Genomic DNA, 23,542 nt, shown 5'->3' on the forward strand with positions numbered 1-23,542 from the left:
CAGCAGCCCTGTGGGATCCTGATGGGCCCTGGAGCAGAACGCTCTCCCACTGGCCTCTCCCTTTCCCACCCACGCTGCTGTCTGCACTGCACCCACAGACAACACCAGGCCTGTGTCCCCGACCAAACCCAGCTCTGGAGTTGAGGGAAAGAGGCCAGACCTGGGCAGGGCTCCTGGTCAGGCTCCTACGCAAATACTGGCGTGCGAGGCCCACGCAGTGCAGGTCAGGGTCTGAGGAGGCCGTAGGTCTGGTCAGAGATGGGACCCTCCACAGGAGCCAGCAGCTGACAGCGGTCAGCCGATGCCCACCTGGGCTGTATGTGCACACGTGTGTGCACACGTGCTTGTCTGGAGGGCTCTCCAGTGTGCGCAGGCACCTCTGGGTCACCGCGTTTCTATCTCCAGGGCACTGCACAGGGCTTGGAGCCCAGGGGGTGTGGGTCCTTTGCCCCCCCCATGATGCTTACTGAAGATCTCCCCACACAGATACACAGCTCAGCACCCAGCCCTTCCCCGCCTTCCACACAGGCTGGGTTCTGGTTGCTGTGAGATGCCCCCGGAGCTCTGCACCACCCATGCCATCCCCCGTGTACCTCTGTGTCCCCTGTGGACACCCTCTGTGCACCTGGGTCCACCCGCCACTCAGCCCATGCCACTCCCCCTTCCCACTGTGGCCGTCTGCCGCCCCCACACCTTCCCAGGGCGCTAGGGCAGGGTCGAGGCGTGCCACACGCAGGGTGTGCGCTCCGCCAATGAACAAGCCAGTCACTTCCCCAGCACAGATCTCGATCCTTTCAGCCCCAGACACATAGCAGGGCGCATGAGCATGAGTTTTTATCAGACCCTGAACATGAGGAAAGAATCAAGCTTTGAAGGAGGTATCATTTCCAAATCTAAGCAGAGATTTTTGTTTTGGAAACTTCTCCTTTGAAAATCACAGCAAGCCGATGCTGACAGGCATGCTTTCCCCTGAACTGCAGAGTGGTTTATTTGCTCAGGCTGTTCGCTCTCCGGGATGGCCTCTGGAGGTAGACATCTGCTTCTGGTGAGAGCTGCGATTCCACGGTGAGCAGCACACAGCGACGTCAGCTGCGTGGGCGCCAGCCGCCTCGTCACACAAGGGGCTGCTCGGGGACGAGCACCCAGTGTGGAGCCTTCCGAGGCAGCTGCATCCTCTCCAAGGCTGTGCCTGTCCCCTCACGGCCTCTTCTTTCCAGGGAGGGGACTGGGCAGGCCCACCCCTCCTCTCCCTGGGACCCCACTCCAGGCTTGGGACTCTCCGGGTCCTGCTCCTGTCCCCCAGCTCGGAGGCGCACCTAACCTGGGGGCTTGAGGTTTTGGGCAGAACAAAGTTCTCCCAGGGGCACAGCCCTCGGGAGCCAGGCCTCATGCTGCCGGAGTCCTACGCAGGGCTTGGACTGACCGTGTGCCAGGCTGGCGCCCTCCAGGGGAGGGAGGACTCTGGCTGCACGGGGGTTTTGCTGGCGCACTTAGACCCTAGTTGGCGCCCCAGGGGTCACCTCTGGACCTGCCTGGGCCTCACCCACGCCACTTGCCCATCCCTGCCCATGGGAGCCCAGGCAGGGGCGCTCAGGACTTGGTCTTTGTTGGGCACTGTGGCCTGCATTACAGGGTGCCATTCATCTATGGGGCTAAGGGACCTGGGGGTGGGTGGGTAGAGTGAGCTCCGGGAGCCCCGGCCCCAGGGGCCTCTCTCTCTTCCTGCCTCCCCTCCTCCCACTGCCATGTCCACGAATGGTGGCAAATGGCACCCTCTTGGACCCAACTCACTGCCATGTGCACTGGACGGGGGTCCAAGGCCCACAGCGGCCTTCTCCTGGCTGCACTGCTGTAAACACCAGGTGCCACAAAAGAAACCATCCAATTGAAAACGTGCCAAACATGTGGAACGCATTGGCACGATTCCATGGATGGGGCTGGTGTCTCCCACCACCCAGTGCGGACCTGCGGCTGTACCTCGCTGGCCTGCTGCAGGTTCTGGTGGGGCTGTCAGCCTACAGTCAGGCTGCCCGGACAGACAGGAGAGGGTTCCTGCTGCGATGGCAGAGGACCCGGTCCCCTTAGCCGCTGGGCTTCTTCCCCCAGCACGGCCTTCATCGTGCGGCTGCAGCCTCCTCAGACACATAGGGGCAGGGGATCTCACCAGGGCTGCAGCACTAAGGGGCCCCGGCCAGGGGCTCTGTCTGCTTGGGACATGGGTTCTTCAGGATCTGCATAATCTAGATGCAGAAATGCACATTCAGAGGTGAGGACTGACTTCCTCACATGGCAAGGAATGGTCGCTGAGGGGCGAGGTGTCCACTCCCTTTGGGTACATGAGGACTGAGAGCTGGACCGCATGGACCGCAGCTCTCCTGGAAACAGGAGCAGATCCCGAGATGCCCCCAGCAGCTCTGCTCTGTTGTGCACACAGCTGCTCCCAGTAACTCAATCCAACACCCATAGGACGGCGCTGTGACAGGATTCTGCAGATTTGGGGTCCCAGATCCAGGGACCTTCAGGCAGGGCAGCATCCGAGTGGGCCTGACCTCACCACATGAGGTCCTTTATAAGCAGACCGTTCTCTCGCTGGTCACAGAAGGGGAGTTTGAAATTCCCAGCATGGGAAGATCTGGCTGCTGGCACAGACGGAGGGGACCATGGGGTGAGGGGTGCAGGCGACCTCCAGGAGCTCAGAGCGGCCTAGCTGGCAGCCAGAAATGAAAGTGGGACCTTGGCAAGCAGCCCGATTCTGACGGCAACCTGGATGTGCCTGGATGTGCCCCAGTGATGCAGCCCAGCCAACAACCTGGCTGCAGATCTTGGCCTCCAGAGCTGGGGGAAAGCATTCCTTTTGGTTCAAGCCACCCTGTTTGTGCTGCTTTGTTATGGCAGCCACAGGAAACTAGCAGATCCTGTTACCAGGACGTGGGGGGCCACCTTAACAGTACCTAAAACTGCAAGTGGCTTTGGAATTGGAGAATGGTTTGACAATTTTGACACATGAGAGAAAAAAGCCCCAGCTGCCTTGAACAGTCCTTTGGCAGAAACAGGCAGTTCGACAGGCTCTCAGAGATGGGGGACACTTGGGACAACAGCAGAGAGCTCAGCGGGACTGTGTCAAGAGCAGAACCTGTAAGTCAAGGGTGGTCGGCCTGGCCTGGTGTGTGGCCGGCCACGTGGAGGTGAATGGAAGAAGATGCCCGGAGCAGCTCCTGATGGTTTGGGAAGGTTTCAGCCTGCTAAGTTGCAAGGATCCACGGCTGGGAGAGCATGCCCTGGACAGAGCCAGCCCTTGGCTTGCGGGTGCCTGGGCCTCTCTGCGGAAGTCAGCACAGAGGCTGCGGAGCGCAGGACCCTCTGACAGTGTGGCCTGCGAGGTTGTGGAGAACGTCATATGAGCAGAAGTACTGCCTGCTTAGACCGAAAGGGACCCAGGGACATAGGGCCCTTGTACTTCCAAAATTTCAGGCAGAAAACAGGCTTTGGACATGCTCTTCCCTTCAAGAGAAGAGAGTGACCCCAAGAGCAGAGAGCAAAGCCTTGGATCACAGAGGAGTGCGGTTAGGCCTCGAAACCGACTGGACTTTGGTATATCTTGGGATCAGACCCTGCTGTCCTCCCTCCAACTCTCTTTCTTAGAGCAGTTTAGGTTCATAGCAGGATTGAGTGGGAGGGACAGAGTTCCCATATACGCCTGACCCCAGATGAGCACAGGCTGTCCCGCCACCCAAATCTCACATTGGAGGCGTGCATCCATGCACACAGAAGAGCCTATTCTGACATAGCATGGTCACCCAAAGTCCGTGGCATACATAGGGGTGCATAGTGAAAGGGAATATAAGGGAAGGGAGAAGAAATGGATAAGAAATATCAGAAAGGGAGACAGAACATGAAGACTCCTAACTCTGGGAAACGAACTAGGGGTGGTGGAAGGGGAGGAGGGCAGGGGGTGGGGGTGACTGGGTGGCAGGCACTGAGGGGGGCACTTGACGGGATGAGCACTGGGTGTTATTCTGTATGTTGGCAAATTGAACTCCAATAAAAAATAAATTTATTATTTAAAAAAAAAGGAGTGGTGAGAGGGAACACTTTGCCTTGTTCACGATCTGAGCAGGAAATTTTCTTATTTCTCACCAGTAAATATGATGTGAGCCATAGATGTTTTATTTTGTTGTTTATTTTTGGCTGAAATTGAGTTTATATTTTCAGTTTTATTTTTTTAATTTATTTTAATTAAAAATTTTTTTATTGGAGTTCAATTTGCCAACATTTAGCATAACACCCAGTGCTCATCCCACTAAGTGCCCCCGCTCAGTGCCCATCACCCAGTCAGCCCCACCCCCCACCCTTTCCACTACCCCTTGTTCGTTTCCCAGAGTTAGGAGTCTCTCATGTTTTGTCACCCTCACTGATATTTTCACTTATTTTCTCTCCTTTCCCTTTACTCTCTTTCACTAATTTTTATATTCCCCAAATGAATGAGACCATATAATGTTTGTCCTTTTCTGATTGACTTATTTCACTCAGCATAATATCCTCTAGTTCCATCCACGTCAAAGCAAATGGTGGGTATTTGTCGTTTCTAATGGCTGAGGAATATTCCATTGTATACATAGACCACATCTTCCTTATCCATTCATCTTTTGATGGACACTGAGGCTCCTTCAACAGTTTGGCTATTGTGGACATTGCTGCTATATAAACATTGGGGTGCAGGTGTCCCAGCGTTTCACTGTATCTGTATCTTTGGGATATATCCCCAACAGTGCAATTGCTGGGTCGTAGGGCAGATCTATTTTTAACTTTTTGAGGAACCTCCACACAGTTTTCCAGAGTGGCTGCACCAGTTCACATTCCCACCAACAGTGCAAGAGGGTTCCCTTTTCTCCGCATCCTCTCCAACATTTGTGGCTAGGAAGCAGGAGCCTTGTTAATTTTCCCCATTCTCACTGGTGTGAGGTGGTATCTCATTGTGGTTTTGATTTGTATTTCCCTGATGGCAAGTGATACGGAGCATTTTCTCATGTGCTTGTTGGCCATGTCTATGTCTTCCTCTGCCAGATTTCAGGTTGTACTACAAAGCTGTGGTCATCAAGACAGTGTGGTACTGGCACAAAAACAGACACATAGATCAATGGAACAGAATAGAGAACCCAGAAGTGGACCCTCAACTTTATGGCCAACTAATATTCGATAAAGGAGGAAAGACTATCCACTGGAAAAAAGACAGTCTCTTCAATAAATGGTGCTGGGAAAACTGGACATCCACATGCAGAAGAATGAAACTAGACCGTTCTCTTACACCTTACACAGAGACAAACTCAAAATGAATGAAAGATCTAAATGTGAGACAAGATTCTATCAAAATCCTAGAGGAGAACACAGGCAACACCCTTTTTGAACTCAGCCACAGCAACTTCTTGCAAGATACATCCATGAAGGCAAAAGAAACAAAAGCAAAAATGAACTATTGGGACTTCATCAAGATAAAAAGCTCCTGCACATCCAAAGAAACTGTCAACAAAACTCAAAGACAACCCACAGAATGGGAGAAGATATTTGCAAATGACGTATCAGATAAAGGGCTAGTATCCAAGATCTATAAAGAACTTATTAAACTCAACAGCAAAGAAACAAACAATCCAATCATGAAATGGGCAAAAGACATGAACAGAAATTTCACAGAGGAAGACATAGATGTGTTATAGATGTTCTTTATGAAGTTGACAAAATTTCCCCCATTCCTATTTTGCTGGAAGGTGTTTTCTCTTTCTTTTCTTTCTTTCTTCTTTTTCTTTCTCTTTTCTTTTACTTTTTAATCATGATGCATGTTAGAATTTGTCAAATACTTTATTAACATGATCATACAATTTTTCCTTAGTCTGTTGTGATAGATTGTATTAATTGACTTTTGGATGATGAACCAGCCTTGCACAACACTGGCTCAGGGTGTATAATTACTTTTATGGATTGTTGGATTTGATTTGCTAACATTTTGTTGAACATTTTTGCATCTATGCTCATGAGAGATATTCGTCTGTGGTTCCTTTGTAATGTCTTTGCTGGATTTGTATTAAGGTAATGCTGGCCTCATAGATGTGTTAGGAAGTGGGTGACATTACTATTCTGGGCAGTGTAATGAGGTAGGGCTGAGCATGTTCATGGCAGCAGGTCTTGAACTGTGGGCATCTAGGGTCAGGGTGTGAATTCACGAGGGCAGAGCACTTACTCTTCCAAACCCAGAGGTCAGAGTGCGCTTGGACAATATGCAATGATCTCCCTTCTCATGACCTAAACACTCCTGCCAGCACACAAAGTGCGGCTGCAGGTTCGGGCACCTCCCAATTTGGGTTTGTCTGGAGGGATAATACTGTTGCTACCCAGGGTATCTTGTTCCACTCCCCCAGCAATTTCTCCAGTTCCCTCTGTGACACCCTTTGTCAGGGCCATGTGCTGTGGGGTCAAGCCACTTGGGGGAGAAAGGTCGTCTGGGTTTAGCAGCCAGCCTCCGACTCCAGAAGGAGACCATTTTACTATGAGATGGGGCATAAATGGGTGGTTTTAGATCTGGACCCTGAGCAGCCTTTGCTCGTCCAGGCCCCAGTCTGGGACCTGAGACTCCTTCCCTTCTTTCCACACAGTCCTCCTTGCAGGCTCGCTCCTGCTGGTCACTTGGAATCTCACGTGCAGAGCGCGTGATACCTGCCAGTGGCGTCGGTGCCATTGTGGGGTTGCTCTGTGAGCCCTTGGAGCAATGCCACACAAGTGGCCAGATGTGTTCGATTAGTAGATGAAGCACTCACTCAGCACTTGGAGATGCTGCTGGAGCTTAGGCCTTCTACCTGTCCCCATCATCTCATTCCCCAGCAGCACCTCTCAGAGCTATTGCCACATCTGGAACCAGCATATTACATCCATTGGAAAACACAGCCTGAGGTCCCAAGAGTGACATCCAGGGGACGTCATGAGGCTGCACATTCCTTGCTCTCCCTTGTTAACCTTAAAAATAAAATTGTTACTTTGTGAGCAAAAATGGGTGTATTCAGGGATAAGAGAAGGGCAATTTTTTCAGGACAGTAATGGTTTCTCATTGGCTGGACTGCCGAGGTGGGGAATTTCTGATAGGAGCTGCAATGCACACCTTGTCTTTTTGGGGCCTGTAACTGATGCTCTTCTCTTGGGGTTTGTAATGATAGCTCTTCATGTGAGGGACGCCGAGTGGTAGGCATGCCCTTTTGACTGCCCCCACCCCTCCCAGGGCAAGTGCCCCAGTGCTTCAGAACAAGGGTCAGCCTCACTGACCTCCTGCACCAGCTGCATGGCCAGGCAAGGGGGAACAGCCACTGGGGGCGGGGGGGGGGGGGGCGGCCTGGGACAGTGGTGTTGGGCTGGTGGAGCACTTTCAGGAAAGCCTGTGAGGCCCTGACTGTTCCCCACATACAGCTGGGTTTCTGCATCCTACAACCAGATGATGGACACAAGGCCTTTGCTCCCGTTAGGAAAGATGCCCCTGCTGTAACTTTCCCACCTTCCAAGCAGAAGGGTCAGCTGAGGAAAGCAACTCACCTGTTCTTCAGCTCACACTTCTCTCCCTAGGATGAAAGGAAAAGGCAGAGGTGGGGACAGGAGATGCTGAGCAAAATCTAAAGGACCCTGAGGAACCTGGTGGGGGAAGGTGCCAGAGCTTCTCTGAGGTCCCGCTGCCTGCAGTTGTACGTGATGGGACGCCAACCATGCTTTGAGGACATGCCTGTCCACACCTGCAGGAGCTCCAGCACACAGGTCAGGCTGGCAGAGCAGTCTCCACACTCGTCACCCCCGGCTCCTGCAGCAGGAGGGTACAGGGGCTCCCGTCCCTGTACCACAGCCCTCCACTCCTGATAACTGAGAGCCTGGCCCCTGCGTAGCTCTCCAGGGCTGGGAGGAGCCCCTGGATCTGCAAGTCAGTACCTTCCCTGCTGAGGAAACCCAGGGAGGAGCCTGAGGGCCCTTCTGGGAAGCAGGACCACCCTTGCCTCCAACCCTGTGGCTTTTCATTTTCAAAATGAATCAAGGAAATTACCTCCTCAACAGGCTGACTGCTGTTCCAAGTTTCCAGATGGGTGCCAAAAGTCTGAAATATTATGTGGATGTGGAAATCAGTTGCAAATGTGAAAACTGACTACAATTTGTGTGTCTTTCAAGTTTTACTCCAACCTATAGCTAATAATTACACTGGCAGCAGTGAGAATGGAGGGGGTCCTCACAGGTGAGGCTGGTAGTCTTGCGCCAGGGTTGATGCCCTAACCTGCAGAGCTGCCTCCAAGAGAGCATTTTATCAAACTCCAAACCCAACCCAACCCAAAGCCCCAACCCTCACTGACTGCACAGCCAAGTGTTTCTGTGGTGTCTGAAAATGTCTCAAGCATGTTTGTATTTTCCTCTCCTAAAATTTCCATGCATGATAATTTGGAGCCTGTAGAGAAAATCATTTGTAGAAACCATCATCAGTCACCCTCCTCCCCTCTCCTAGCTCTAGGAGGAGACTATGTGCCATTACTGCATCTGTGAACCTGGGGATGGGGTGTGGGCCTCCTGGTGACGACCCTGGACTCAGCTGCAGTCACCTGCAGTACTGCCGTGCTGTTGGCCTCCTGGACAGAAGGCCAGGTATAGCCTCCTAAGGAACACACACCGCCTGTCCTACAGCTTGCATGCATAGAACGTGTCTAAAATTCAATTAGTTCAAAGAATAAAATCAAAACAAGAAAAACAGGGACGCCTGGGTGGCTCAGCAGTTGAGCATGTGCCTTTGGCTCAGGGTGTTATCCAGGGGTCCCGGGATCGAGTCCCATGTCAGGTTCCCTGCATGAAGCCTGCTTCTCCCTCTGCCTGTGTCTCTACCTGTGTGTCTCTCATGAATAAATAAAATTAACAAAAAGAAAACAAGAAAAACATTTCCTAACACATGAAATAAATGACACTCAAATGTCACAGGCAACTTTATCTGAAGACATCAAGTCCAGGCTGTGGTCTTGTAAACAGCACACCTCAGATGTTGCAACAGACATCATATGGTTCAAAACAGGAAGCAGTGAATTCTGGGCCTTTTATAGAAGTCCGCCCGTCCCTACCCGAAACAAACTGATTAACCTCAGGATTGTTTTGTCCTGATTGAAAAGCAGCAGTATCATGTCACCACAATGCTGATTTGTGCTGCTCTAAGATTCTTGCATTTTGTCCAGTTATGTTGAGTAAAACTGAATTCGAGACATTTTGTGTTTTAGGAAGCGCAAATACCTCACATGGTGACAACAGACTAACATAATCCAACCCCATCAGTGAAGAGCAAACAGATTTAGGGGCAGGAATAAAGCACATGGTGACCTCAGCCCCCACATGGACTGAACGGCAGTGTCAGAGGTCAAGGCCCATGTTAGGAAACTGAAACAGGAAGGAGGAGATGCCACAGGCTGCCTTCAAACAGCCAGCTGCTACTGACAACGGTTGCAGAATAGGGCCCCTGACACTGTCCAGATAATCTACTCACCTGATGCAGAAGAACCAGGCTCCAGCCATCCCACCACTGCTGGGGCCACCTGAGGAGCACAGGAGAGGTCACTAGCCTGACTACTCACCTACTTCCCCTGGTCCAGCATTCAGGAGAACTCAGTGTGCACTCCCAGTTACATTCTCTACAAGAGTCCAAAATGCAGAGGCAGAGCCCATCCACCCACACTAGGGAGTAGTACGAGGAGGAGTGAATACACAAAAGGGAAGAGTAGTAAGAGATACAGTTAGAGCACCTGGGGTGGGGAGCAGTGGGGGGTAGAGTTAGAGCACCTGGGGTGGGGAGCTGGAGGGGGTGACCTCAGGGCCCTCAGGGGATCAGAAAGGCATCAGCACCCTTGGGGATTCACAACAGCTTCAAGGGTGGGGCACGTTTGATTTCCCCTTGGCTGCTCAGGGCTCTCCACACAGGGATGTGGAGAGAAAGACAACGGGTCTGCGGCCCTCGCTTTGCCTGCTCCTTAGAAATACTTGAGAAGCATGTTTCCCATAGACTTTGAGGAGCCTGGGGTCAGTGTGTGTACACGCACGCATGCACGTACATGTGGGTAGGCACACGTGTGTGCATTTTCTGAGTCCCTAGTGTAAGGCCAGAGCACAGCTGTCACTCAGAACCATATGCTCCATGTCTGGGAATGTCACTCCTGGGGTGCTGTGACAAGTGGCAGCTTCTGGGCACACAGCCTGCCCACCTGCACTTGCCCTGGGCCCAGGGCACGGGCTGCCTTTCCTCCAGCATTCTTCCTCACTCCATAGGATACCATCCAGCCAACACCTCTGGGCAGTACATAACCTCTCAGTGACTGTGCTTGTTGACACATCTACACATCTGCTGTGCCCTCCCTGCCCTCTTCAGCACTGAGCATGAGCAGAAGAACTGCATGGGGCTCAGATCTCTGGAGTGGCTGTGAGCTCTGAAAGCTCCATCCTCATCCTGCCAGGAAAAGTCAGGAGCAACCACTCACACACCAGCATCAGTCAGAAACCTTGACGGGACAGGTGCAGCGGAGGTTGGGAAGTCCAGACCAAATAATGCAGCTAGAGACTAGGAACAGAATTCACCAAGAAGTGAAGAATTAGAAGACCCCTGTGAAGGATACTTTTTGGAAGTGCTACTTCTTGTGTCTTTTTTTTTTTAAAGATTCTAAAGATTTTAAATATTTTTTAAATATTTTGAAGATTTTATTTATTTATTCATGAGAGACACGAAGACAAGCAGAGACACAGGCAGAGGAACAAGCAGGCTGGAGGGAATACGGGACTTGATCCTGGAACCCCGGGATCATGACCTGAGCCAAAGGCAGGTGCTCAACCACTGGGCCATCCATATGCCCCTTCCTGTGTCTTCTCGAACAGGTCAGCTTCCAGAAGTCACAGCACTCCAAAATTCACATCCACACCACACCTCAGAAATGAGACCTTAGTGGAAATTGTCACACGATGCAAAGGCTGATCCTGGCTCAGGGCGAGCCAGATGTCCTTATGAGAAAAGGAGATTTGAGATGACCATGTGGTGACAGAGGTAGAGACTGGGGAGACATGGTCATGAGCCCAGAATGCCTGGGGCCCCTCCAGGTGGAGAGCACGGCCACGACACCTTGACTGCAGACTCCTGGGCTCCAGACCTGGGAGGGGACAGAGCTTGGTGTCCCGAGACCCTCATTTATGGTATTTCATTAGCATCCCTAGAAAACTAGCACTGTGCCTGCCCACTCACTCTTCAAACCGTCCAGGACCCAGAACGTCAGCACGGGGCCTGCCGTGCAGTCTGATAGGGACACCTTGGCAAGGCCTAAAGGCGTCTCTGTGCACAGCCCTCCTGGATGCTACTGCAAAGCAGTCTGCAGGTGGCCTATTTGGCTGTGATAGGGGAAGGGGTCTCCCACTTCTCCACTTTGGCCTCGTCCTTCCCTGAGGGGCCCTTTCACTAAAACCAAGTTTTAGTTTCACCAAAACTAAGCAAAAAGCAGCATGACTGCACATCTTCAAAATATATTCTAAACCATGATTTCTCTTTTGTTTCTGGATAGAAATAGAGCAGTTAAAGAAAAAAAAATCAACACTTTTTAAAAGAGGTGCAGTATGTATTATTTTCACACTTGGCTACAAACTGGACAAGAATATTCTAGGTGTTCACAGAAAGACCTACAGACGTACTGGAGGTCACAGTAAAGCAAAAGACATAGGCCCGTCTTCCAGAGAAGAATGGAACGAAGTGACATGAGAGGGGCCCATGCAGAGCAGCCCACAGAGGTGAGGCAGATTCAAAAATCAGCACATTTCTTTCACAGAGTTTTAAATTGCCCTTTTACACCTAGCAAGAACAGAGAAAGAATGAAAATTCAGCTAGTGGGGATGCTGGCCATGCAAAGCAGCCACTGGGTGCAGCCAGCTGTGCGGGTAAGAGCCTTCCTGTTACTGTGGACCCTCTGAAGGGCTCCAGTAGGAAGGGGGAGCCGAGGCCTGGGGGGAGCAGGGAACTGGGACCTGAGGGGAACGGGGGAGCAGGGGAGCTGGGGCCTGTGGGGAGTAGGGGAACAGGGGAGCAGGGACCTGGGGCCTGGGGGGAGTGGGGGAGCAGGGCCACCATGGCAGGGGCTTGGGGGACTTGCTGGATCTGCAGGCAGACCTCCCTCTCCTGGAGCTCCCCCTTCCCTGCATTATGGCAGGAATCACATCACAGCAGCCCTGCACCCTGAGGCAAGCCCACAGCTCCTGGCACAGGGCCTCCACCTACTAACTGGCCCCTGGGACGACTTCCCAGATTTTTATGTAGGAAGCATGCAAGTGTTGAGGACAAAGTCCTCAGGGAAGCCACTGTCATCAGAACCAGTCACCTCTCTGCTATCCAGTCCTAGGTCAGTTTCTTCGTACGTTGGTTATGCTTGTCAATGGTTAAGGTGGTCCGGTCAATGGCTGCGGTGATGCCGTCCAGGACGTCATCCTGCCTCTCCAGCTCCGTCTCAGTGTCCAGTGCGAGACTCTTCAGCTTCCTCAGGATCTGCAAGAGCAGCATACATGGCAGGAGGGGCTGCCTTCTCTTAAGCTCTCAAAAATAGACACTATTTCTTTCCATCACTTTTGCAGTACTTAGGAAATTCTGTGAGTCAGTGGGGATGACAAACCCTCTGCCCTCCAATCCCGGGTTTGGGTCTCAGCTCTGCTGCTGACCAGCACTGACCCCCAGGGCTGCGGAGCCTGCCCTCTGGCCAGCTCCAGCCCCCTCCCTCCTGACGATGCCCCGGGGCACTGCTGTTCCAGCCACATAGCAGGGGAGGGCTGGCTCAGGGCACAACCAGGCTCCGGCTCTGACCAACCACTGTCTCTATTACCTGTATGCACCCACTAAGCCAAATCCCTTTCTTCCTGTTTGAAACATTTCACAGATACATACAAATAGCCCGAGGCCTGGAGCAGCCTCAAAGCACAGTCCGTGGGGCCCCTGTAAAAAGAGGTGGGCTGGCCTGGAAGCATAGGCCCCAGGGCTCTGGGAGGCCAACATCTTTGGGACTCATGTCACATGTCAAAACGTCTCATACGCTGGTAAGAGCAGCCACTTTACTGCAATCCTACTGAGGCCACTTGCATTGAGAAATGTGCTTTAACTACATGCATGGTGAGCCTGCATTTAAAAATTTAGTATCCTCAAGGTAACAACAAAAAGGAAAGATTTTAAGAGAGATCTTAATGACCAACTACTTGCAATAAATGTTAATACCTCTTTTAGGGAAAGTTTCAGATCACTGGTTAGGTCAGGACAAAGGAACTGCAGAACATGAATCATCAGAGGAGCCCGGGGGCCTGTTCCCCATGTCAAAGGCCTCTGTCCCTTAGGGACGGATGTCAGTGTGGGCAGCCTGGGTGAGCATGAGAAGGGCCCCAGATCTAACTTTACTGGCACCACACCACGCCGCACACAGAGATCACTGTCGCAGGCACAGCCAGGGACACTGCAGCCTGAGACCTACTGTCATCATGGAGACCACACAGCACCCCAGGGGAAGGCGTGACACTCCCTGTGCATTCACACAAAGTGACCCTGTGCTGCCCACCCTGTGAGAGAGCTGCTTCATCGGATACAGGAGGAATGGAAGGGAGGAGGCAGGGAGGTGGCTTGGAGTGTAGTAAGATCAACTCCTTCCTCAGGAATGGTGAGGCTGCAATGAGCTCACAAATGTGAACAAGCTGTGAAAACTATAAAGTGGGATGTGAGGCGCCCCCGCCAAGTCCTGGAAGGGCTCCGCTGCAGGAGGGACCCGGTGGTGAGGAGCGCTAGGGCCATCTGCAGTCACAGGCGCTCCTGACAGAGGCAGGACTTACCCCCCATATCTCTGCACACAAGCATCATCCCTGGGAGCTCCGTCTAGGCGCGGAGGAACAAATCCTGACCCAAGGTCGCAGGCTCAGACACCAGCCTTTTGCACCCTCTGGGAGCCGCTGAGTCACTGGAAAAACTGGACGGAGCTCTGGAAAGTATACTGTGGGGTCAGTCAGCTCTGAGGGACGGGCTAGATGACCTAATACAGGAGGTCTTTTCCATCGCGTTCCTATGACCTCATATGGCTGAGGCCCAAACAGCATAATAAACAGTCGCTGCTCACCATCACCACCGTGTGAGGCAGGTCCTCGCGCTCCGTCTTCTCTGCTCAATGACCCCTCCCAGTTGGCCTGTACTTTCAGTGTTCTAATGAGGTTGCTCCAGCAGGTACATTCACATTATGGCCCTGAGGAGACTGGCCTTGGCCACATGTTTGGTTATACCTGACTTCACACTCAGGAGTGGTACCTCCACCCCCCTGCCTTGTGCTGGGCAATGAGGCCACATGCACTGTCCACCACCTCCATGTCCTTGTCAACCATGTAGTGTCCTTCAGAACCACCTGGCTCTGAACTGTGAGCAGTCACCACCATAGCTGTGTGGATGGCCGGGTGCAGCCTCACCACAAGGCAACAGATGCTTCCTTCAGAGCGGGGCATCCACTGTCCTGTCCTGTTCCAAGACTCACACCACAGATAGAAAATCAGGACATGGGGCCAGAGAAGAAAGTAAAACCTGTCCTGAGCCTAGATGACAAGCACCGCTGGTGATGCTGTGGCACCTGTGTGAATACCCATACCCATACGCTGGCCTGGGGACATGACACTGGGGGTAGAAGTGCATATCCACGCAGCTGTTTCCTGGTTTCTCATCCACAGTCATCCCTAATGAGGGCATGTAATGTCTCTGTGAACCCTTGCACTAACTGTTGCACACACGGGGCTGAGAGACATGTGCAAGACCCCGGGCTCTGCAGCGAGTGTGCACTGTGTGGCCCTGGTGTGATGAGCTCGTGGACGACAGGTGTCACAGTACCAGTGACACTGACAGGAACTCCACACATTCCTTAGAAAGGCAAAAGGGCCCTTGCCAGGGATCAGCAAGCCATTCAAAGAGCCGTGAGAGGAGGGCACCAGCCCCAGGCCTGCTCTTGGAGCCCTGAGACGCTATGGCAAAGGTCCCACATAAGGAGGGCCACACCTGTGACTTTAAATTTTTTAATGCTCACATTTTCAACAGTAGAAACAGTAAGCATTTTTTTATTTAAGTAATCTCTACATCCTGATATGTGGCTTGAATTCACGACCCCAAGATCAAGAGTCACAGGCTCCTCCAACTGAGCCATTCAGGTGCCCTATAAAAAATGGTGCTATTAATTTGAACGCATCCTGTTTAACTCAATTCAATAAAAATATTATCATTTCAACATAGAATCAATATAACGAATTATTAACAAGATATGGTCTTCTATTATGTGAAGTTGTAGCAAGCTGCTGAGTGGTATCCTCACAGCACATCTCCACACCCTCCCCCTGAGCACCGTCCCCCATGCCAGCCCCTGTGTGGGCATCTCCCCTCCCTATCATGGCAGCAGCAGCGGGAGGAGTCTGTGCCTCCTATGCAGAGATAACAGACACACAACTTACTTCGTGAGCAAGACCAACTGATGTGCCTATGCAAGTTGAGCATTTTATGGAGTCTATTGTGTAAACACGGGCTCGTTCCTGTTGAACTGTCTGATTCTGAAAATGTCTCACCGAGACCCCTCCTCTGTGGCCTGTGGAGAGCCCGGCTGACCCGCCAAAACTGCGCTTGAAATGAATACTACAAAAACACGTGTGATCTGCGTAGCTACCAAGTCTGCAAAGAAAATCACCGAGCAAGTCTTCAAAGTAGGAACCTCAAGTCCTGGTCCAGTGTTTTTCTCTTTAAGGAATGAATGAGAGAAATTAAATGCCATCATGTGCATGCCATATAACACGGGGTGGAAAGAATGGGGAACAGGAAGTCTGGCCAGACCTTCACACAGTTGTTACTTCTGCGGCCCAGGATGACAAGCTGTCTAGTCATCGGTGTGTCTTGCCGCCAGCCTCTGAACTATCAGCTGGCTGTCCCTGGGCTCTGCCTCAAGCCCCTGCCACACCAGTAAGTCAGCCCGGTGACCAGCCATCTCTGCAAGCACGTCCACCCGACACAGAAACTGTCCAACTGAGCTGAGGAGAAAGTGACTTTTATAAACTCCAAAGAAATACACAGGCACAGGTGAGACACAAATGTGTGCCGGCATGGTCCGGAATACTCAGCGATCTGCAGCCCGGAGGGGCAGAGGTGCTCAACTGTGTCTGCACAGCAAGCTCCGTTCTCCACGGGCAGGGTGCAGGTGTGTCCGTGACCCGGGCTGGCAGTAGGAGGCACCACGTGCTCCCCAGGACACAGCAGACATCACTACGTTCTCCTCTGCTCTGGCCACATGCCCTGACAGCTTCTACCTCCTGGCACCACAGATCTTGGGACAGCAGCACAGATACGAGCAGAGACGGACATGTTTCCACCTTGTTTATAAAAACGGAAAAACAGCTCATCCAGCAGAGGAGGTCCGCTGACCAAAGCAGATGCATCTCCATGTATGCACCTCACAGCAGCCATCAAGATGTGGGAAGCAGGGGGTCGGAGGCCCAGCTCTGCTGCGAGCTGTGCCACCAGGACCCCAGGGCGCCCAGCCTTGTGGAATCACTGCATAATGGCAGCAGGGGAGTGGCGGTGCACGGAAGCATGGGCCTTGATGTGTCCAAAACATCTTTTATGTACTGGTGGCCTCATGTAGGGTCTGAAAGAAAAGAATGTTTGGTTGTTCTTCATGATAAAGCTCCAGGATTCTGAGTATTACTGTATTAATACGAAGCACCTAAAGTGAGGTTAGTATTAGCTAGACTGTCTGCCCTGATCTTGTTATTAAGCTGACTCACTGAAAAACTGTGAATTTTCTTGCAGTGAGAAATTAGCAACCATTTAAGAACAGAGCTGGGATAAATCAAGCTGTCTGCAACTCCAAATAGTTCTTCCAGTTGGGGCCATTAATATGCTATAGAGAAGGTAAAGAGGGAAAAATTGGCTTCCAGCACAGCCACAGCTCTGGAGGCTGTAAAGAACATTCTAGGCTACAATCTGTCACATTCAGCACATACAGACCACCCCCACGTCCCACCCTGTCCCTTCTGCTGCATTCCTTGAGGCCCCAAGGGCTATCTGTGGATAGCAGCACAGGATTCTTTTCTAGGGAGGCCCCCACCACGGTCCCCACCTCAAGATCTGCAGCCTAACTGCGAGACCCTGAGAGCCCTCACTCACAGTTGGCTGATCAGCCTCCAGGGGCCTCTCTAACTCAAGGTCCAGTCAGGGCACATGCACGTGAGGACCCACAGTGCTGTAGGGGGACCCTGGAAACCAGCCCACTATCAGGTCACGATGGGATCCAAATAGGGCTCAGCCCAGAACACAAGCAAATAGAGGTAAAGGCCTAAAACCCACACATCGCATTGAAAGAAATTAAAGACAACCTAAATAATGAGGGATGTGCTGTGCTCCTGGATGGCAGGACAACAAGACGCCCCTAAGTTACCTACACATTCAATGCAGTATCAAATTTCCAGCAGCCTTTTATTCCCCCAGAAACAGAAAAACGGATGCTCAAATCCATATGGAATTGCATGGAGCCCTGAAGAGCCAGAGCAATCCTGAAAAAGAAGAATGAAGCTAGAGGACTCACTTCCCCACATCCGTGCCGTCAGGAGCATAAAATGGTATGGCCGTTATGGAAAAGAGTTTGGCAGCTCATCAAAAATCTACACCTAGAATTATCCCGTGACCGAGCAATTGCACGCCTAGCTAGCATATGCCCCCAAGGAGCAGACACAGACCCACACAGATTCTTGTGTGAATGTTCAGAGCAGCACCACGTACTGCAGGCACAGATGAATGGACACACAAACTGTCGGCCATCCACTCAGCTGTGAAAAGGAAACACAGATGAGCTCTGAAAACACAGTGCAAAGCGAGGGGGGCCAGCATGGAAGGACACACACATGACAGAGCAAGGACTGGAGGGGCCAGCACGGGGCTGGCGCTGCAGGGGACTGTCTGGGGGCAGTGGCACTGCAGGGCACTCTGCGCATGATCAGTGCCACTGAACTACACACTGAGAGTGGGCGAGATGGCAACGTTTACACCATATACATTCCCTACAATAAAAAACAGCCAGGCAACTCAGTAATAAACGACCAAACCCCCTAACACGGCAGGGGCACGTCTAGGCTGACTGAGAAGACGGGAAAGTGTCTGCCCCTGGCCCTGGTGCTCCTCTGTCTGCACAGCACAGCAGCTGCCCTGGGAGATGCTCACTCAGACGCTGGCACGTCAATGGACAAGACCCCGGGTTCCTTATCCGGCATTCCCGCCCTGTTCATGTTTCCGAGACAGCGGAGGGGGCAGAAAGCATCTGCACCGCCCAGGTCTGTCCTTTCTGAGTGCGGGTGAGGGGCCCTGCCAGCCCCACCTGAGCCACCACTGCCACAGACAGCATGGGCCAGCTCTTGACTGGGGCCACAGCCAACGTGTGAGAGCGCAATGGGCTGTCTAGGATCCCAGAGGAGAGCACGAAGGGCACGTGAAGCCACAGAGAGGCTGGGGAGGGGGTCCACAGTGGCAGCTCATGTTTGCCAGTGATGCAGTTCACCAGCAGAGTGTACAGAAAACCCATGGATAATACATAAGGTGGGGCATGACATTCTCCTGTGAGTCAGCTTTCCTGTCACTGTGCTCATTTGTGCAGCAGGTGGAGGGTTCTAGGGTCCCTCCTGCCCAGAGCCCTTGCTGTCCAGAGGCGGGGGCCAGGGCCAGGGCAGGCGTGCAGCCCACCCGGGACTGTGGGGCCAAGAGCAGGGCCGCACCAGTGCCAGGACCAGACGGCCCAGCTAGGGCAGGTCCCCTGATAGACGTTTGCTCCCCGAAATGTCACCTGCCATGGATGTGAGAAGTTACTCAGCACCTCTTTCCTGGTACCAAGTCCCTTCTGCTGGTTTAACAGATGACATAGGCTTGATGTATTCAGGAAGCTTTGTTAATAATTTACAAAGTAACAGATGCCCAACTGGGCCTAAGTGATGGCCAGTGTTTGCACTGGTATCAGGCCAGGAAAACAATAGCATATAACCCCCCCGCTGTGGGAACCCTGACCTGCACCCCAGTCCACACTCTGCACGCCCTGCTGTGGGAACTGTAACCTGTGCCCCAGTCCACACGGGGCACCCCCACTGTGGGAACCGTGACCTGTGCCCCAGTCCACACGGGGCACCCCCACTGTGGGAACCGTGACCTGCACCCCAGTCCACACAGGGTACTCCCACTGTGGGAACCGCGGTCCACATGCTGCACCCCCCTGCTGTGGGAACCGTGACCTAAGTCCCACCCAGTTCACACACTGCACCCCCTGCTGTGGGAACCGTGACCTGCGCCCCAGTCCACACGCCGCACCCCCACTATGGAAAAGGTCAGCAGCCCCTAAGGGGAGCCCCTTGGCAGTGCTCACTATTCATCCTGGTCTTGGGTGGGGAGAGGGGGGAAAGGTCAGGATGGACAGTCTGGGGAGCAGGGTGACTGACGGAACCTCAAACTGCATGGACCTGGCAGTGGACACAGATCTGGTGACAAACAAGCAGCAGCTCGAGCGAGCAGAGGTCAGCACCTCAGATGGGAGCCACGGTTCAGGGCGCTCTGCCAAACCTATCCCAGTGAATCTGCTTCCTGGCCTGGCTGCTGCCACCACAGGCCCTCCCCATGGACAGTGGACGCCGCAGTGAGGGCTGCTCCGGGGCCCACGTGCAGTGGTAGTTGGCACAGGGTGCAGAACCCTTCTGTCCTGGGGCAACCACACCAGCCGCGTCTCTCAGCATCCACTGTGGGCTAAGTCACCGAGACCCATTTCCACGTAAGGACGGTAATCGCATCTGCCACAGAAACCACAGCTGAACGGGAGGAGTGGTTCTCGCATTTCTGTTTTCCCCAGAAATTTACCTCATTCCTACTTACGCTGGGGCTTCAGCTACACAGCTAAGAATTCTCTAAATAGGAAACATGTGTTTTACCTCCAGAAAACGTTCTCTGGTGGACCCAGGGTGCCTGCAGGGAGGAGGACCGGTGGCTGGTGTGAAGCCCTGCTCTTCCGCAGCGGCTCTCCCCAGGCTCACCACTCAAGGGTCACCACGTCCCCACCCTGTGGCCAACGTCCTGACTCAGCACAGCAGCTGCTGTTCCCAGCACGGACACCACAGGGCTCACTAAGCTGCTGATGATGCTCAGGACCAACCCCACAGACATGCTCTCACGTGGAAGGTGGGTGAGGAAGCTCATTCCATTCCCAGCTGCTGGCATCTTCATCATGACCTCTACCATCTTGGCTTCTAGGGCAGAGGCTGCTGGTGTGAAACTGGAAGGGCCTTCTCACACTACATGGCCATCACCAGAATTAACATAAAATCCCTACATTTCCCATCAAAAAGCTGTGTCCCTGTCTTGGTCTTAACACAGCGGCAGGACAGCTTCACACGAGGGTGGGAGAAGGGTCTCAGATCCCAGCAGCCTGAGGTGTGTGGGCTCGCATCCATTCTCAAGAGAATGGGAGTGTTTCCTTATAGGATGGGGGTTTCTCAAGTCCTGAAGCCATATTCTGGAGTCAATATGTGCATCAAAAACCTCAGTCGGTAACCTGCAGCATTTGCTGGTCGCAGCTAGAAAGCAGCATTTCCGTGGTCATTACTCAAAGTGACTAAGTTAGACCCAGGGAAAGAGTGACAAATCATGCATATTTAAAATATCCCATAGCAAAGATGAGCACTTTTTTTCCAGAAAGGAAATGGCCAAGTTTAAAGGAGGCTATGCCTAGGCTGACATGTCAGTAAGCCTTTTTCTTTATTTTTTTTATTTTTTTATTTTTTTTAATTCTTTTTATTTTATTTTTTTAAATTTTTTTTTAAATTTTATTTATTATTTATGATAGTCACACACAGAGAGAGAGAGAGAGAGAGAGAGAGGCAAAGACATAGGCAGAGGGAGAAGCAGGCTCCATGCACCGGGAGCCCGACGTGGGATTCGATCCCGGGTCTCCAGGATCGCGCCCTGGGCCAAAGGCAGGCGCCAAACCGCTGCGCCACCCAGGGATCCCAGCCTTTTTCTTTAAAAACAGGTTTGAAAGACAAATGGTCTTCCTATGTGCCCTGGTGGAAGTGTGTGGTGCCAGGGATGACACAACCTCTTTAGACCAGAGCCTGGATATGACTAAACTTCGAGCTATGAACCAGGGAAACTGAGTCAGGAAGAAGCAAACCAAAATCTCCACAGAGAAACAACTGAGTTTTTGCTACAAAAAGACTGTGAAGGTAACGGAAAGGACAGAGGGAAGCTATGTAGTGAGAAGCACTTTGCTGAGCAGCTGGAACAGGCCTCATACGGTTGTGAGCTGAACACACACACACACACACACACACACACACACACATTCTCTCTCTCACAAACCAACAAGCACATCTCCCTGAATGAGACAATGGATTCTGACAAACCAAGGCTAGCGCAGCATAGCATGAGGGCTTTTAACAGCTTTTATGTTCTAAAGAAGTGCACTGAGATGCTGATGAACAAGGTGACACTCGGTATCTGCTTCAAAACTACTCAAAAATAAAAGGAAAAAACACTGTACTGTCCAGCAATAACACAGGAAGACAATTTAAAAGTATTTCTAGCAAATGTTGTTTAAATTTCTACTTCCCGGACAAAAAGTGGCAAGAATCTGGTGGCAAGCCCTTGAGAGCATTGGGATGAGTGAGTACTCTCAGTTGTATGTGCACCTGTGGAGTCATGCACACGCTGACATGTACAGACACACACAGACACACGCACACACAGCACACAGACACATGCCCAGGATGTGCACATGCAGACATGCACACACGCAGACATGCACACACAGCACATAGACACACGCACAGGACAGGCACACACAGAAATGCAGACACGCAAACACTGCACACAGACACACACATAGGACGTGCACACAGATGCATAGACATGTACACACAGCACACACATGCACAAGACACAGATGCAGGCATGCACAGACACATGCAAACAGCACACAAACATGCACAGGATATGCACACAGACATGCTCAGACAAGCACAGTACACACACGGCACACACAAACACAGTACATGCACACATGGCACATAGACACAACACACACACACACAGAAAAACATGCACACGTGGCACACACAACATACATACACACAGTACATGCACACACTGGGACACCCAGTACATTCACACACCAGCAGACACATAGATACATGCAGAATACACGCACACATGAAGACATAGATAAGCACACCAATAGCACACACGTGTATACATGGATGGTATCATAGCACACATGAACACACAGTACATGTACACAGAGCACATGTACATAAAATGCACTTATAAGTCACAACACACAAATGTACACAGATGGGTCTCATAGCACATACACAGTACATGTACATCTCATGTACACATCTCAGGCACAGTACATCTCATAACACATACAGGGCACCACACGCACAGCACACACATGTACACACGAGTACATGTACCACACATATGCACGCATGTATATGCACAGAAAGCCCATATGAGCTTGCATATCCTGCACACACACACAGCCCACATGTATACTTGCACGTGTACATGTACAACAGGCAGAGCAGCCAGCAGGCGGGCTGTGCGCACGGAGTGTCTGTGTGCCACGGAACACAGGGACTCAGAATGGGCACCGCTCTTTCCTTTCTCCAGCTACTGGAGCAGACAGAGCTGGGGGGCACAGTGACAGGCCCCTGCAGAAGAGAGGCCAGCATCACCCAGCGAGGAGCTATGGGCAGGCAGAGGAAGCATGTCACATGCAGGGACCACGTGGTGCCGGGAGTGCACATTACCTGTCTCAGTTCCTGGGCGTCCCCCTCAGAGACGAGCGGCTCGCTCCTCTGCAGCTGAAGTGACGGGCCCTCCTGGCTCCCTGAGCAGGGCTCGTGGGGCATGGCACGGTCCATCAGTCCAGACGCTGGAATGGAAAGTCAAACAGCAGTGACATCTTCCAGGAGGTGCGAACAACGCACGAACATGCAGAACCTCACAGGGAGTGATGTTTAAGACCATCAGCTCTCTCTGGGCTGGCAGCTGTGGTGGGTCCATCTTCCTGAGCTCTGCTGTGTGGAGCTGGGCTGGGGGCTGCCTGGGCTCACTGGGACCCTGGCCCAAGCTGCCTCCTTACCCTGCTCTGGTTAGAGAGTGCACCACTGACAATGTCCCAGGTCTGGCTGTGTATTTGGTCTCTCAGGAAAGGGCTACACATGGGGAGTATCCAACAGGCCACTTGCGGAACCTGGTGAAACGCACATAAAACATGGTCCTGGAAACTGCGGCACCATCTCGTCAGCCCACAGAGCGCTGCGGTTCCCCAGAGCACAGGAAATGGCCGGCTGGCTCGGCCAAGCAAAGCTGGTGGTGTGGCCACTTTGGGGTGGGGGTGGGGGGGTGAGTCAGAGTGCTAAACGTGGCTGGGCCCTGCTCAGGGGTGTTCCCAGCACC

The 23,542-nt window shown here is 52.3% G+C and overlaps 1 protein-coding gene across 4 annotated transcripts in view; it reads right to left on the reverse strand.

Annotated features, from left to right (window-relative positions):
- Window positions 1-11,615: 11,615 nt before the first annotated feature.
- Window positions 11,616-23,542, reverse strand: part of SNAP47 (synaptosome associated protein 47) — a 45,884-nt gene continuing 33,957 nt past the window's right edge. For 2 of the 4 annotated variants that reach the window (XM_025454910.3, XM_035698523.1), the window contains 2 exons: window positions 22,891-23,015; window positions 11,616-12,553 (listed from right to left, as the gene is read on the reverse strand). In XM_025454910.3, coding sequence (XP_025310695.1) covers window positions 12,407-12,553; window positions 22,891-23,015 — 272 coding nt within the window. In that variant the 3' untranslated portion in view covers window positions 11,616-12,406. Of the gene's footprint in view, window positions 12,554-16,084; window positions 16,698-22,890; window positions 23,016-23,542 lie in introns of those variants that run through there. The other 2 variants (XM_049093451.1, XM_035698525.2) reach the window with 2 other exon arrangements.

This window comes from Canis lupus, chromosome 14 (genome assembly GCF_003254725.2).
Source record: "Canis lupus dingo isolate Sandy chromosome 14, ASM325472v2, whole genome shotgun sequence".
Taxonomy (NCBI): domain Eukaryota; kingdom Metazoa; phylum Chordata; class Mammalia; order Carnivora; family Canidae; genus Canis; species Canis lupus.